Consider the following 16,706-nt stretch of genomic DNA (forward strand, 5'->3'; position numbering starts at 1 on the left):
CTGCGTGCTTGTGACATGACGACAAAGGTGCAGTGGAGACAACAAAGGCAGTCTACAGAGCCTATCTGAACCCACATTTACAGTGAGATTACTTCCATTATAACCTGCTGTAATCCAATCTATTAAACATATGGTTTTATTCTTCATTGTCTCTTTTCTTTAAAGAGCACTGATGCTTGTAATCTCCAAGACTGCACTGCATACAGTAATAAGACTCCAGCACACTCAAGATAAAACAACCCTCTCGGTTCTTATCTCTGCATCTCCGGCTCTCTGTCCCTTCAGTAATCGCTGCCCCCTGCTGCTCCACTTCACAGCATTAAAGCCCTGTGTGTGTGTGTGTGTGTGTGTGTGTGTGTGTGTGTGTGTGTGTGTGTGTGTGTGTGTGTGTGTGTGTGTGTGTGTGTGTGTGTGTGTGTGTGTGTGCACTTGCATTTGTCACGTTGTGGGATCCCAGCACCGGGAGCACACCAACGGCGGGGGGCCCAACACCCGTGTGGGGCCCAAAATGGTGGGCCCCACTCCGATTTCAATCAAAATGAGCTCAGTGGCCCTCCCTGATGCTCCTCTTGCTTTTTCTTCACTTGGCCCACAAGGTAGCAAAAACTTGAAATGTGTGTAAAAGTGTGTGTAAACTTTTTTCTCACGATCGCCAACTATCGCCTGTAAGGTGCCACCGCACTTTTACACACTTCCGGAAGTGTGTGCACACACTTCCGGAAGTCCCGCCCCTTGGATTTATCTCTTGGCCAATCAGATTGCTTCTGCTGTGCTATCTGCCGTGAATGTGAGAAGAAGAAGCAGAAGCAGAAGACAGAGAGGAACGTGGCTGAAGATGGAATATAAACTTGAAACCTGAATATTTTACCACATTTACAACAACTAAGTGATATATCAGCATTCAACAGGTAGGCATGATTTTGTTCAATTTATATTCTTTATATTTTTGTGACGTTAATTGCTTTATTACAATAACTGTTAGCTGCTACCATTAGCTACTAGCATTAGCTATATAATAGGCTTTTAAATTATTAGATTTTATTTGCACAGGCTGGCAGCTGCTAAAATGGTCTGTTGTTTTTTATTTTTGCAGATCACTTGTGTGTATTGATTGCTCCCATTATGTAAAGACTATTTCAACCAATGTAACAAAGTTTATCTTTAGCCATTATTAGCATTGCGGTGCTAACAGTAGCAGCTAGCGATCTTTAATACAACTCCTATGGACGTAGTGTCTCACTTCCCTGCGTCATGACGTCACGGACAGAAAGTAAACACAGACACATGTTACATCAATGTTACCGGGGAGACCTCCTCTTTACTATCATAGTGTCCATTTAACTATAATTTAAACATAGTTTGCGCAAGAGTGGCCTAAACATGCCATGTCGAAGATCATTAAATCAGACCATCCCAAGAGTATGTGCATATTATGATCGAGAGGATTAAACCTGCGACCTGAGCTTAGTTTGTGATGTTAGCCGGCTCCTAGCACAAGCCACAACAGGTGAGCATTTTATTATAAGACTATATTTTATGCCAACATACCCCCCTCCCCAGTTATGCTGTCATAAATCCCGTGATGTTGACTCCGTGTTGTTTGTGTCTCGGAGCTGTAATACTGTATCAGCTGGCTCAGCTGGCTCAGCTCTGGTTGTTTTCATCAGGTTGACTTGTCAGTGAGAGTTTGATACTATTCCCGTTATATTTGGTAGCGTTTTGACTCTTCTAGCCTTAGAAATAGTTTGTGTTTACCGAAGACACGGGTCTGAGCTCTTCATGTTTGGGTGCATGTTTTTCTGAAACTGTACATAGAAGACGTGCATGTTGCGTTCACTGTTTAGCCGAGAATCAGAGCTCTGCAGCGAGCTATCGCTCAGGCTGATGGGGCTCTGTGATTCAGTGGAGTGGAAACTTACAACTACTACTACTTCTACTACCGTTACTATTACTATAACTGCCACTACTATTATACTGCTACTGCTACTATTACTACTGCTACTACAACTACTACCAGTGTTTCCCCCAGGTTTACAGCCTCTATCTATCTACTAAGTAATAACATCGGCAACATTTCACTCTTTTAACACTTTTGCTTTTGTAATATCTTATGTTAAATAATCTAGCCTGCAAAAAAGTCAAAAAGAAAACATTCTTCATGTGAACACTATATCTAATTCTCACATTGCACTATTACGACGGTCCCTGAATGCACCTGCAGTAACAGGAGCTCTGGACCTCTGGACAAACAGTAAGCTGACGGCACTTCTGGATGCCAAGGAGTTTATCTAAACTTACTAAATGTGTCTGATGTTTCAACAAACTGGATTAAATCAAGGTCTAGACGCGGAGCTTTTTACGGTGAGAGCGACAAAAACGTCAAATATTAAACAGACGTCCCCCGGTTGTGTTTTTGTCACTAACGCACACCGGGGGTAAAAATCCTCACTGAAGAGGAGACTGATTCACACAGCACACCTGCTGCAGGTAGAGACCAAGCTAACACTGAGCCCCTCAGATAATAACTCAGCCTGTCACAGGAACACAGAGCTTTAATTTCTTAAGATTAGACGCACAGCGGAGAAAATATTACTCTTAATGTCCGACGGTCTTCATCTTCATCGTCGTGCATCTACACTTCTCTGCTTTGTTTAATGATTGGTGAAGCTCTGCACCGATGTAGACACAAACAAACACGTGAACACACACCTATAGCCAGACAGAGAGAGAAGAGGGCAGCATGCTGTAAAGCCAGGGGAAACACTGCGGTTTGTTTTCAATAATTGTTTTATATCAGCAGCTAGCAATCTAGGCAACTCATGACAATATAAACATGACATGAACAATTCTCTTATACTGAATGTGTAGTAATTATTCAAATTATTTTCACAGAGCCATGATGTCCACAAGGAGAAGAAGAATCAAGCCTGTAGATGATGCAATGACATATATTCTGTCTTGCACTGACAAGTCTGGATTTATGTCAAGACTCGTCGACAGTTACAAAGGTAAGTGGTAGAAGGTTCCTTGACCCAACTTATGCATTTCAAAAGCAAAACAGTGAAGTGGATATATAACGACAGGGCAGAGTTTATTTGTGTTTCAGGGTTACGTGTGGCTTTTTTGCTTTTGTAAAAGAATTTCAATCAGAGTGATAGAAATTAATGTGATATTTTACAGTCCAGACAAGGTAGTCAGAGTGCTTTGTTAAAATATTCTACTAAAATATCCAGTGTTGCTGTGGTATTAGCCTGGCTGTGGTTTAGGCCTCTGCTTGAAAATTGCTTACCCATGATAAAATGAGTATATCTCTGCAACCACAAGGTCTATTTGAATACTTGTGTGTCATAGTAAAGGGAACACTCTGAGAATTTGTTGAGATGTGTAAATATCGGTATATGTGTTACTGATGAAGGGTAAATGAAGATAGGACACACAGCACAAACAAAATTAATTTCAGTCTCGCCTTAAAAAATACTATTTAGGATGAGTATCCTTTAGAATGATGGAGCCCTAGCGTTAAACCCCTATCAAGTTATAGTACAATATATTGACATTGTCTTTGCAAAGGTTGATTCTGATAAAGTTAAGCAGACAAAAATAGAGACATTATACGACCAAAAGTTCAGGCAAGGTTTCCAAAATGCCAATTTTTGTCACAGCTTGGAACCATCTGCCACTATGAGCCATTATTCAAACATTAGTCTCACAATTTACATAAAGTAACTGAAAATGAATCAACCCAGAGTATGCTGTCTAATTTGATGTTCACCATGGCTGTATTCTGTCATGATTAGTGCAATTTTTTGCTCTGTATCTCTCAGATTCCCCCAACTGGGGACCTTTGTTTCCATAGGGTTATGGCGAATTGAACACATGAAAAGACTAGGTGAGGAGAGATAGTGAAGAGGGATAAGACATCTGCATTACAAAATATTAAAAGTAGACGTCATTATTCACATGTATGGAATTCAGTTATTTCCTTGTTGTTCCCCATAGCCTGTTGGGTCTTAATTTTAATTTACTGAGTTTTAAAGGTTTCAAAAAGCTGTAATTTTGATTTTTAAAATGGTACAGGAACCCTTAAGTTGCACTTTCTTGTTCTCTATTTCTATTTATTTTAGAATCTGGATTGGTTTACAGATCAGTGGCATCAGTCTGATATACATTAATTATGTCAATACAAGTACTGATTATATGGACCACATCGGTCCCATTTCTACTTTAAACATGGGTTAAATGAACTAAAGTATTCCACATTTCTGTGTTGCATCCATATAAAAAAAAGGTTTTGTTGGCATTCCCAAGAGCTATGACGGCTGCAGTGCTGTGCTATTATACTGAATCTCTTCAGTTCTTCAGTTTCAGTACATGCAGAATTTAAGGGCAGTAGACTAGAACATCCTTTTACCACATTAATTTCTAACTTGTGGTCCATGTTGCATGTCAAAAGTCACAGTGATAGTTCATCTTGTAGAAAATTTGGTTGTATGATGTACTTACACTTTACTGGTGTGTTACCTGCACTAGATAGCTCACAGCACTTTCAGTTCAATGGAACGGAACAGAGAAAACAAGAATGAGAGAGGGCCCATCTCCAAAAAAAGGAAGTTACAACTGGCTAAACTGCTGAAAAATACTGCAGATATTCACTGTACTTGCATATCAATGAATTTATTCACGAGGGACCTCTTATAGGAGGCTAAAATACCTCTTATTGCTGTCCCCATCACAACTGGGAGAGTGAGCATTGTCTGCAGGTAATACATCGACGAGACGTCGTCTTTTAGACTGCCCAGAATGAAGTGTTTACTTTGTTATATTCTTGCAGGAAGAGGAGTGTTTGCCATGCAGCCCATTGAACCAGGGGACTTTGTACATCAGATGTTCCACAAGGAATCAAAGCCAGATGAGACTCAACCACAGGTAAAATGACATTGTAGACACAGTCATCACTATTATCTGTGGTGACTTGTATGTGATGTTGTTCTACTACAGAAATGGGCCAGTGTTCACAAATAACTTTAATGCAGTCATGATAACTTATTGGGTGGTGTGATGAAGACCAGTTAATGTCGAACACACACACGTTTCCAGTCTTGTCCTTATGGGGTCATTTATGTCACAGAAACACTCTTCCTTTAGTCTCTCCCAGTGGGACCAGGTCACATACTGTTACACACTTGTATGTTTCTAGTCTCACCCTTATGGGGTCCTCCCGTATGGTTCTCACTGAAACTGTTTTTATGCCACTGTCCCACACCTGGCATAATCTGAACTTTGATTTTAACATTAAGAATTGTACACTGTCTGAGCTGGTACATGTTTTAAAGCAATATTTAGAATGTGACCCACTGAAAACCCTTGTAATGGGTTATGAGAAGGTGCTAATACCTCATAAAGACCATGCTGTGCTCTGAGGTTGATGGTCTGTACTGTTTCAGAAACTGTTTTACCACTAGGGAACCTTATTAGCCTGCTGTGAATGTCTCTACATACAATTATAATCTCTGTCAGTTTTAAGGATCTTCTCTTCTGGTATCTAAATGTCAGGTGACAGACCCTCAGACTCCTGCAGTAGAGACAGAGACCAGCCCTGTACATCAGATGTTCCACAAGGAATCAAAGCCAGATGAGACTCAACCACAGGTAAAATGACATTGTAGACACAGTCATCACTATTATCTGTGGTGACTTGTATGTGATGTTGTTCTACTACAGAAATGGGCCAGTGTTCACAAATAACTTTAATGCAGTCATGATAACTTATTGGGTGGTGTGATGAAGACCAGTTAATGTCAAACACACACACGTTTCCAGTCTTGTCCTTATGGGGTCATTTATGTCACAGAAACACTCTTCCTTTAGTCTCTCCCAGTGGGACCAGGTCACATACTGTTACACACTTGTATGTTTCTAGTCTCACCCTTATGGGGTCCTCCCGTATGGTTCTCACTGAAACTGTTTTTATGCCACTGTCCCACACCTGGCATAATCTCAACTTTGATTTTAACATTAAGAATTGTACACTGTCTGAGCTGGTACATGTTTTAAAGCAATATTTAGAATGTGACCCACTGAAAACCCTTGTAATGGGTTATGAGAAGGTGCTAATACCTCATAAAGACCATGCTGTGCTCTGAGGTTGATGGTCTGTACTGTTTCAGAACCTGTTTTACCACTAGGGAACCTTATTAGCCTGTGAATGTATCTACATAAGATTATAATTTCTGTCAGTTCTAAGGATCTTCTCTTCTGGTATCTAAATTTCAGGTGACAGACCCTCAGACTCCTGCAGTAGAGACAGAGACCAGCCCTGTACATCAGATGTTCCACAAGGAATCAAAGCCAGATGAGACTCAACCACAGGTAAAATGACATTGTAGACACAGTCATCACTATTATCTGTGGTGACTTGTATGTGATGTTGTTCTACTACAGAAATGGGCCAGTGTTCACAAATAACTTTAATGCAGTCATGATAACTTAATAGGTGGTGTGATGAAGACCAGTTAATGTCAAACACACACACGTTTCCAGTCTTGTCCTTATGGGGTCATTTATGTCACAGAAACACTCTTCCTTTAGTCTCTCCCAGTGGGACCAGGTCACATACTGTTACACACTTGTATGTTTCTAGTCTCACCCTTATGGGGTCCTCCCGTATGGTTCTCACTGAAACTGTTTTTATGCCACTGTCCCACACCTGGCATAATCTCAACTTTGATTTTAACATTTAGAATTGTACACCGTCTGAGCTGGTACATGTTTTAAAGCAATATTTAGAATGTAACCCACTGAAAACCCTTGTAATGGGTTATGAGAAGGTGCTAATACCTCATAAAGACCATGCTGTGCTCTGAGGTTGAAGGTCTGTACTGTTTCAGAACCTGTTTTACCACTAGGGAACCTTATTAGCCTGTGAATGTATCTACATACAGTTATAATCTCTGTCAGTTCTAAGGATCTTCTCTTCTGGTATCTAAATGTCAGGTGACAGACCCTCAGACTCCTGCAGTAGAGACAGAGACCAGCCCTGTACATCAGATGCTCCACAAGGAATCAAAGCCAGATGAGACTCAACCACAGGTAAAATGACATTGTAGACACAGTCATCACTATTATCTGTGGTGACTTGTGTGTGATGTTGTTCTACTACAGAAATGGGCCAGTGTTCACAAATAACTTTAATGCAGTCATGATAACTTATTGGGTGGTGTGATGAAGACCAGTTAATGTCAAACACACACACGTTTCCAGTCTTGTCCTTATGGGGTCATTTATGTCACAGAAACACTCTTCCTTTAGTCTCTCCCAGTGGGACCAGGTCACATACTGTTACACACTTGTATGTTTCTAGTCTCACCCTTATGGGGTCCTTCCGTATGGTTCTCACTGAAACTGTTTTTATGCCACTGTCCCACACCTGGCATAATCTGAACTTTGATTTTAACATTAAGAATTGTACACTGTCTGAGCTGGTACATGTTTTAAAGCAATATTTAGAATGTAACCCACTGAAAACCCTTGTAATGGGTTATGAGAAGGTGCTAATACCTCATAAAGACCATGCTGTGCTTTCAGAAGGAAACAGTTTTTGCTTTGGGTAACTTTTCTAGTTAGCAGATACCACCATCAATTCACTTTTCTCTGTTTATCTATGTTTAGGTTTTTACTGTCCAAGGGTTTTCGCTCGTTGATTATTCAGAAAGTGATGAAACTGATGAGGACTTTATGGAGAACAAAAGTCCCACTCCACACCGTGATGTTCTCAGGAAGATAACAGAAAACACTCTGGTATGCCTTTGATGCTTTTAATTTAATTCAAATGTTTTTAGTCAAGCAATTGTATAAACCTGTTTCTGGTTTTAATAGATTGTGCATTTATGTATGTATGTATGAATGTTTGTACATAGCCTTTTTTTTTTTTTGCAGATGGATAGTGGACCAGAGGTTTCTAATCATTCGTACGGTTCAGAAAGTGTTGTGAACGAAACCTGCGATGAGGCTTCTCCAAGCAACCATTCCAACGAGCAATCAGATAATGTACTTGTTCCATCACTGAGACGCACAAAAAGTCTCATGGTAAGCTCCTAAAACTTATTTAAAACAGTGTGGTTACTTAGCTGATGGGTGCTTTCCATTGCCATTTGTTTTTCTACTGTGTCAACAAAAAGGAAAAAATCATATCTCCATGTCTCCCTTTCTTCAGTGGGATAGAGTACAAGATTTTGCTGGGTGTCTCTACGATTCAGATGACGACAGCACAGAGGGCACTTCCATTTCTAAGCCTGAAAGGGATTCACAGAGGCTGAGAAGAAGCTCTTGCCACCCTGTAAGCCTGTTTTTGATTCTTGTATGTGTGTCTATGACTGTGAACATGTCTGTTGTTTTTGCTAGTGAGCCTGGTACTGACTCAATTTTATTTCCCCATTTTGTTTTGTAAATTGATACCAAGTGTGTTCCTTTTTTAGGCTTTATTGTGAATATGACATATTCAGATTTTTTTGAAAGTTTTTAGAAGGAATGGGCACGATTACTCGAGTACTCGAATACCCCTTCATGATTATTATTTGAGTAACAGCTCACTATTCAAAAGTGACATTGATGGATACAGAATACCAATGTTAAAAATACTGTCTTGCAGTGTGAACCTTTGGCGATGGCATACATTTTTACTACGGATCATTTTAAAAATCTTTATACCCTTGAACACTACTGTCACAATCACAACATTTATTTGATTAATATCCTTATCAAGCTAGCTTTACTGACTACTTAATATTAGGGTCAACATGTCTGTCTTGCATGGTTGAATAAACCTTTTCTGTCTCCAGACGTCAGTCTACCAGGAGAACAGAGGTCAGAAGATGAGGAGAGCATGTCATCCCTGCAAGAATGTACCTCCACATCACATGTCCAAAGCCAGGCAGCGTCTTCAACAGGTGAGCTTGAACGATGAAAGCAGATTGATCTTTACCTCTTAAAGACCCCCTCCCATGAAAATCGTGTTTTTCATGTTGTTCAGATGTTCATGTGGCATTTTCTGATGCTACAGGACATATCAGCAGAAAAGTAAGTGTGACATTGCATTTCTGAATATTTCTTCCTTCAAATTGCTGTGAACTAAACGCAGACGCACACTGGCAGTTTCAGACAGACCGGGGTTGTGATGCAACAACCTGTGGTGGAAGGGCTGCAGGGTTTCAACCTTCAACCTAGTGTAAAGACCTAGCTCTCAGCAGCGTGGGAGTGTCCGCGTGAATGGGGGAGGGTGCAGAGCAGCGCCGTCTCCGCCCACGACTCAAAGACACATTACTAATGAGCTACTGGCGCTCTGCAGAAGAAGAGCCCTGGGAAATGGCAGGTTTTGTGATTTTGGCTAAAAACTTCATAATCCCAATTTAAAGAGCACTGAGAACGCTTTAAGAGAGACACAAAGGATGATTGGAGGGGGGATTTAAGAGACACAAATGCCATATACTAAATGATCTTATAAATTACAAGATAATAATCACTGTAGTGACAGTTTCTCTGTATTTGATGTCTTCTTTCTTTAATAAAGTTCTTTTTGTGTCTAGATGTCAGTATGCCAGAACAACAGTGGTCAGAAGATGAGGTCAGCATGTCATCCCTGCAAGGATGTACCTCCACATCACAAGTCCAAAAAAAGAGTGTGTCCACAAGAAAGAGAGGTAAGCTTTGGGACTTACATCCTCTTTTGGGCCAGTGCCACTCCATTATTTTTAATGTTAAGGTGTTGATGGTAATATCGCTGAATAAAAGCATGTCCCTGAATTCTTAATCCACCTAAAAGAGCTTCCTACCCAGGAAGGGACTGTGGCCCATTGTGTGACAATGGTTCAAATATATATATATACACTACCAGTCAAAAGTTTGGACACACCTTCTCATTTCATGGGTTTTCTTTATTTTCATGACTATTAACATTATAGATTCTCACTGAAGGCGTCAACATTATTAATGAACACAAATCCTCCCCTGGCTACATGTCGAAGTATCCTTGGGCAAGATACTGAACCTCAGTTGCTCCTGTTGAGCATGTGGCACAATCAAAATGTAATCTCTTTCTGTCTACTTAGGTAAGCAAGCTGCTGTACAGCGTTGGACAACAGAGGAGATTGCTGCAGTAGAAAAACATCTGAAGAAGTTCATTGTGAGGCAAGATGATCCAGGTAAAGCGACTTGTGAGCGCTGCATTTCTGTAGTACCGCAAGCGCTGCAAAAAAGAGACTGGAAAGCAGTCAAGTATTTCATCAAAAATAGAATAACTGCCATGAGAAGAAAATTGTAATGAAAGCAGTTCGCTGATCGGGAGTATGGAGACATGTTTTCAGTTTGCCCTCCAACACTTTTTTGTTCAAGGTCTGTTTTGTTGTATTGTTTCCACCTGTCTCTATAACGCATTATAAATATATTTATAATGACCTTATAGCACTGTACACATATAGTTATAAACGCTCATCAATTATTATAATGCTTTATAACAATAATCATAACAGTTATTATTGTTATATAGCATTAAGATCATTTATGAGTGTTTCTATAGTTATACAGTGCTATAACCTCGTTATAAATATTTTTATAATGACGTTATAGAGATACGCGTTAAACAAAGTGTTACCACTTTTTTTTTGTTTTGTGTAAAGCGCAGTCTGATCATTGACCTGTTGGTAAAATAAATACATGCTCCTCAGGATTACTTGTTGAAAGCATTTCCTTTTATTTTTAGCCTCATAGCATAGCTGCCTCAAGTCTTATTTTAAGTTTGTTTTTCATGATAATGCGCGGTGAATCAACAGTGTTAGGAGAGTAGAACTAGGCTAACGTATGTGATGTGAAAAACTGTGCTTACATTTAACTCCAGGGTTATTTGATTACCATGTTACTACCCTGTCTTATCGTTGATAATCCTTTGTTAAGATGATAGCACAGTAGTTAATGACCTAACAAGGCATGTGAAATTTCAGGTGTAAAGGGAAAATAAATGGAATGAAGGAAGCAAGAAAGAAGAGAATTTAATTTGAAATATAGATCCTTAATGCAGTCAGTGTCTGTGTGCAGTAGGGACCATTAATGGGCCCCAGATAGTAACCTGGAACCCCACAAATACACAAAAACAAGAAATGTGTGTGTGTGTGTGACACTGGACCTCACAACTACCTTATGTTAGAAACGGTCCCCACAAGTGACCAAAAAACTAGCGGGAAGACAAAAGTTTAAAATTTTGTTAATTTGAAGTGATTTTTGTGTTTGGGAATTTTTTTTTATCTTGCCTGATTTTTTACAACACTGTAGGACCACTGGAAAGGGTGGACCCCATAAATGAGCAAAAAACTGGTGGACCTCGTGAGGGGCAAAAACAAGAATGTGTGTGTGTGTGTGTGTGTGTGTGTTCCGGTAAAGTTTGTGTGATTGGGCTTGAGTCTGTGTGAGTGAGTGTGCGTGCTCTGCGCATCATTAAAAGACAAAAGGCAGAGAGTGCTGGCTGAGACTAAAAGGGCTTTTACAGCAGGGCAACATGCAGAGAGCAGCAGAGGATGATTCCTGCCACATGAGGGCGACAATCAGCTGCTGTGCCTCAAAAACCCACAGACAGTTTTGGGAAGAAGCAATGTCATGGATTCATTGTTGTTCTATCAACTCACGCTACAGATGAATCCAGTACAAGGTGATGCACAGACTGCACTTTTCAAAGACAAAACTGCATCACATCTTTCCATCAGTGTCTTCTGAATCTGATAGATGCTGTTCTGCCAAACTCTATGGCACATCTTTTCTGGTTTTGCCCTGTACTGCACAACTTCTGAACCTCAATTTTTTTGAATTATTCTCAAAAGCCAATTCCAGAGACATTCAACCCAACCACAACCTGTCCATCTTTGGATGCTCTGCACAGACATTCAAGTTGTCTATGATTTAGATTGCTCTGTATTTAGGGATGGTGGTTGCTAAAAAACGTATTCTACTCACATGGAAGTCTACCTCACCCCCCTGCTTCTTGCATTGGCTCAAAGACATGCTGTATGTTTTACAAAGGTAATAGCTGCGTTTGCACAAACCCAACAAATAGTAAATTTGAGAGAGTTAACTCGTCATCATTAGAGGGATTTGGTGAACCAAAATTTAAACCTCTTTACACCAAGTATTCATGTCACCTTATTTTATTCCTGAGTTGTTACTTTAGTGATAACAATTTTGAAACACTATTTATGTATCTCTATGAACTGGCAGCACTGTTTTTGTTTCTTTGGTTGTTTTTGTTTGTCTTTTCTTAATACTTATCTGCACCATTTGTTCGTTTGATTAAGTGTTTCAATTAGTAGCGTATGGTGCTCTGTTTTCAACACATTTGACTTTGTAAAATCAAAAACTATATATATATATATATATATATATATATATATATATAGTTTTTGATTTTACATGCATGGTTATTGTGCACATTAAATGAACTTGCTTTGTAAAATTTTACACTTTATTCCCAGGACCTAGAAATATATCACAGATTTAAAATTTACATCAGTAGGCTTTGCAAAGCTGATTTTTCAAAATCAAGACATACTCCATTACAAAGAAATAAGAATTGGAGCAACAATTTTCGAGACGATAGTAAATCAGTTTGAAATGTAAGCCTAACTGCAAAGCAACAACAACCAAAAGGCAGAATATGTACATAAAAGCAACGCTAACGTCAGATTTTTCAATAAAAAACAACATTTTTAAGTATTTAATTGTCAGTGGTATAGTTTTCTGATCCAAGTCCCCTAAATCAGTCCCAAAGAGCCCTCATGAGCACACAGAAGCTGATCCAAAACCAGCAGAGTGTGTGATTGTCTGTATTGTTACACAGCATAAAGAGAGAGAGTGAGGATGTCAGTTCAGGCTGCAGCTTCACACCTCTGGCTGAACAGCACCTCCACCACCTTGGGGTTGGCCAGGGTTGAAAGGTCTCCTAGGTCCTTCTCGTTACGGGCGATCTGCCGCAGGATTCGCCTCATGATCTTCCCTGTAAATGGATTGGAGTCAGGGGAAGAAAAGACAGACGTTACTGACTGAGTAGGGGAGGAGGAGGAGGTTGTTTGTTAACAAAAAGGTGTTGTTACCTGATCGAGTCTTCGGGAGTGCAGGAGCATTTTGAATAAAGTCTGGCGTGGCGATGGGTCCGATTTTCTCTCTCACTGACGGAAGAACAGAGAAATGAATCAGGACAGTAAAGAATACTTTGCTAAACCTTACCATGATTAAATTATTACATTTTCCTTAGTGAAGTGCTTTGTTTTGTATGGATAGACAATAACAAACTAAGTGTGAAAATATGAATGTGGCAGTAAGACAAAATGAACTGAAACCAAGATAACTTTTAGTACCCTTCAAGAGAGTCTTCTCTTTTCCCATTTCATCTTACTGTATCTTATTTGTCATAGATCACAAATCTTATATCATATTCAATATTATCTATTGTGTAATATATTTTATAATATTCTGTATTGTATATTATATCATACATTGTGCATATCTATTATATTTTATCTTATGCCATACACCGATAAATTGAGACAGAAAAAAACAGTACACAAAAAACCTTAATCTACAACATTTTGACTGGACTATTCCTTTAATCCCTCTGTGTCTGAGCCTTTACCCAGTCTCTTGAGCTCCTCTGCCATCGTGTGGTTAAACTCCCGGCTGTCTTTGAGGGTGACGAAGCAGTACAGACACTCGCCCTTTACCTTGTGAGGCCGGCTCACCACCGCCGCCTCTGCCACCTCTGGGTGCTCCGTCAGAGCTGCCTCCACCTCCGCTGTGCTCATAAGGTGGCCTGAAAAACACAAGAGAAATCCCAAAAGATAAAAAAGTGAAATGAATAAACATAAGAGGAAAAGGCTTTGAGTCAAACTGTATGTTAAACTATAGTAAGTTGTTGATAACAACTGATAAGTTGTTGTTTTGTTTGTTTTGAGGGTCGGCTGTCTTATCAGATAGTTAGCAGTACGGTACCTGACACATTCAGCATGTCGTCTATCCTTCCTGTGATCCAGTAATATCCGTCTTTATCTCGCCTGCAGCCTGAGAGAGAGAGGACAACAGAAGTTGCATAACTCTTAAAAGAGTTTTTATGTCTGAGAGGTCAAGCTCGAGTTATGTTTGGCATCTAGACTCCCGCTTTACTTAACAAACAATCTGTGAAGCAGCATGGTGACTGTGCCTTTTTTTGTAGTTCCTATTATGCCAAAAGTTTAAATTTGCTTTAAATTTGTTTAAATTATGCCAAAATTTTACATTTTAAGCTTTCTCTGGTGACTGTGCCTTTTTTTGTAGTTCCTATTATGCCAAAAGTTTAAGTTTGCTGTGTGTTTTTTGTAGCCTACCATCACCAGTTACATAGAAGCCGGGGAATTTCTTGAAGTAGGTGTTCTCGAAGCGTTCATGGTTTTTGTACACAGTACGCATTATTCCAGGCCAGGGCCTCCTGAAGACCTGCAACAAATCACAGAAAATACACAAAACAAAAGAGAGGAAGGGTTACAAAAATAACCCGAATGATTTAATCCGTCTGGATCATTAAAGGACAAACAGTTTGTTTTCTGTGCAGATTGTGAACATCTGAGGTTTGTGATTTTTGGCTTTAGCTTTAAAACTAAGCCCTACTTTTTCAGCACTTGTTTTAAGTTATTTTCTTGGGCGTTGTATCCTTATTCTTATTATTATCTTTATTGATGGGGCCGCTGAAGAGAAACAGGACATGTGGGGAGAGAGAGTGAGGTATGGCATCCAGCAAAGGGTTGTGTCCAGGAGTTGAACCAGTGACTGCCGTGAGGCGGACTATGGCCTCTGTTCATAGGGCACTCTCATAAAGTGCTAGGCCAACTAGGGCCACTTTACACCAATTTTTAAAAACTATATTTTGTTTTCAAGGGGAAATGCATGAATAAAACTAATCAAATGTAGTACTCAAAAAAGAAAAGGCTAATGTACATGTAAGAATAAAGCAGAATATCATAAAGAGTGAAATAAGCAGTACAATAGGTGAAATGACCACGTTTAGAAGTGCCATGACATCTACAGGTAGTATTTAACCTGACATATTTGTTCTTCTTTTATTCATATTCTTCTAAAAAGTCTGAGAAAAATAATGAAATCAGCTAAAAGAGACTAGAATACAACAGAAAATATGCTTAAACTAATGGTCGACTACAACAGAGGTTTAAAGATTAAACTGTGCTTATTAAATAGTCTGTTTTCTTCCATTTCATCATATAGCAGGCAGAGTTTTCAAGCTTCCTCTCCTATCCGCTGTGTGTATCTGTTGATGTGTGTGACCGACAGCAGGACACACGTCTCCCCACAGGGAGGAATAAAGTTGAGTAGACCTGAATATAAACTTACCAGATAACCCTCGGCCTCGCCCTCCAGCTCCTCTCCGTGTTCGTTGAGGATTGTGGGCTCTACCCCGAAGAACGGAAAGGTCTGAAATATGAGATGGGGATTTAATGTCAGATAACCGTTTTCTTTTATTAAACAGGCTCCAGTGTTCTGTCTGATCGTAACCTGGATTATAATCTGCACAGATTATAATCTACACAGAGGCAAAATATGAAAAAAAGTTACAGCTCCTGCCTGGGTTTGGCTGAAAATACAGATGGATGTTACACAAATATAGAAGTACAGAAGAAATATCAATGCGCACTTCAAACACTCAAATCTTAAAGGTGTATTTGTCTCTTTGCTAGCCAAAATGTCTTATTACACTTAACACTAGTCCCATTGACCTGACTAGTCCTGACACAAATCGTGTTTCAAGATTGTACAAGCAAAAATTTGACTAAATTGATAGTGATGAGGAAACATTGCTGCTAGTACAGCAGCCACATTTTTGTAGTTACGTTTCTTGAAACAAGATGTAAAAGCCAGAAACTTTGAAGAAAACGTTGCGTGTTGCATTGGCAGCCATCAGTACTCATTACAGTCAACTATTTACATCTGGATTTGTGAGGTCACTGGGGCTTATTTAAAGCTCCTGTGAGGAGCTTTCTGTATGTGTTGACTTTGGCGCTCCCTGTGGACAAAGCAGTCTGTGCTGATTTTGTCTTGTACATGTTTAATTATTCGTTCTTGACAAAAAAAATCTCACTATTCCCTGTTTTTACAGTCCAATGTCTCACTCCTCGAGTGGTAGGCATGATACGTGTGAAAAAAGCCTGTATCAGCTCTAATCACTCAGTCTGACACCTACCCCACAACAGTGGTTTCAGACTTCTAAAAACTCCCAACAGGAGCTTTAAGTGTAACGAGATATTCTGACAGAAATGTGACAAATAAATCAGGTAAGACTGGACTTTCTTGCAGTGTGGTTGAGATGTGTATAAAGAATGAGAGTATGACATTATGGATGTTGAAAGAGATGTTGTCACTTACAGCAGAGCCAGGTTTCAGCGGCGTGGCTGCAGGCAGAGGAGTCAAAACATGACCTCCCTGTAAAGAGAGAAAGTTACATTTGAAGCTTAAAATAATTCATTTGTAGGTGTTTATTATGTTTGTTGTCTAGCACCCATCTCTTAGAGATATTGACAGGACAGCTGAAGAGAGACAGGAAATGTGAGGAGGAGAGAGTGGGGGAAGACATGCAGTGAGGGGTCGTGGCCAGGAGTCGAACCAGCGACTGTCATGAGACTGTGACTGTA

At 39.7% G+C, this 16,706-nt stretch overlaps 2 protein-coding genes across 9 annotated transcripts in view; one reads left to right on the forward strand and one right to left on the reverse strand.

The window, feature by feature from the left end:
• The first annotated feature begins 796 nt into the window (after positions 1 to 796).
• On the forward strand, positions 797 to 10,500 carry LOC117826325. Of its 6 annotated transcripts, none has more exons than XM_034702294.1 (12): positions 797 to 908; positions 2,893 to 3,008; positions 4,832 to 4,926; positions 5,554 to 5,649; positions 6,274 to 6,369; positions 6,994 to 7,089; positions 7,669 to 7,797; positions 7,936 to 8,085; positions 8,213 to 8,335; positions 8,838 to 8,945; positions 9,582 to 9,695; positions 10,104 to 10,499. In XM_034702294.1, the coding sequence occupies exons 2-12, from the start codon at positions 2,897 to 2,899 to the stop codon at positions 10,152 to 10,154; spliced, it is 1,170 nt and encodes a 389-aa protein (XP_034558185.1). In that variant the 5' UTR covers positions 797 to 908; positions 2,893 to 2,896; the 3' UTR covers positions 10,155 to 10,499. The 6 variants fall into 6 exon arrangements, with proteins under 6 accessions (XP_034558185.1, XP_034558186.1, XP_034558187.1 ...); XM_034702295.1 differs by lacking the exon at positions 797 to 908 and adding an exon at positions 1,416 to 1,507; XM_034702296.1 differs by lacking the exon at positions 797 to 908 and adding an exon at positions 2,221 to 2,361.
• A 1,981-nt stretch (positions 10,501 to 12,481) lies between these two features.
• Positions 12,482 to 16,706, reverse strand: part of acss2l (acyl-CoA synthetase short chain family member 2 like) — a 28,139-nt gene continuing 23,914 nt past the window's right edge. For all 3 annotated transcript variants that reach the window (XM_034702653.1, XM_034702652.1, XM_034702654.1), the window contains 7 exons: positions 16,441 to 16,497; positions 15,412 to 15,492; positions 14,394 to 14,502; positions 14,023 to 14,091; positions 13,667 to 13,843; positions 13,128 to 13,202; positions 12,482 to 13,030 (listed from right to left, as the gene is read on the reverse strand). In XM_034702653.1, coding sequence (XP_034558544.1) covers positions 12,903 to 13,030; positions 13,128 to 13,202; positions 13,667 to 13,843; positions 14,023 to 14,091; positions 14,394 to 14,502; positions 15,412 to 15,492; positions 16,441 to 16,497 — 696 coding nt within the window. In that variant the 3' untranslated portion in view covers positions 12,482 to 12,902. The remainder of the gene's footprint in view (positions 13,031 to 13,127; positions 13,203 to 13,666; positions 13,844 to 14,022; positions 14,092 to 14,393; positions 14,503 to 15,411; positions 15,493 to 16,440; positions 16,498 to 16,706) is intronic.

Source organism: Notolabrus celidotus, chromosome 15 (genome assembly GCF_009762535.1).
Source record: "Notolabrus celidotus isolate fNotCel1 chromosome 15, fNotCel1.pri, whole genome shotgun sequence".
In the NCBI taxonomy this organism is placed as follows: Eukaryota; Metazoa; Chordata; class Actinopteri; order Labriformes; family Labridae; genus Notolabrus; species Notolabrus celidotus.

Excerpts from the sequence above, each read along its gene's own strand:
- LOC117826325 (XM_034702294.1), top strand. The coding sequence starts at position 2,897 with ATGATGTCCACAAGGAGAAGAAGAATCAAGCCTGTAGATGATGCAATG. Across the intron at positions 6,370-6,993 it reads CAGATGAGACTCAACCACAG|GTGACAGACCCTCAGACTCC; the intron begins GTAAAATGACAT and ends TCTAAATGTCAG. Across the intron at positions 7,090-7,668 it reads CAGATGAGACTCAACCACAG|GTTTTTACTGTCCAAGGGTT; the intron begins GTAAAATGACAT and ends ATCTATGTTTAG.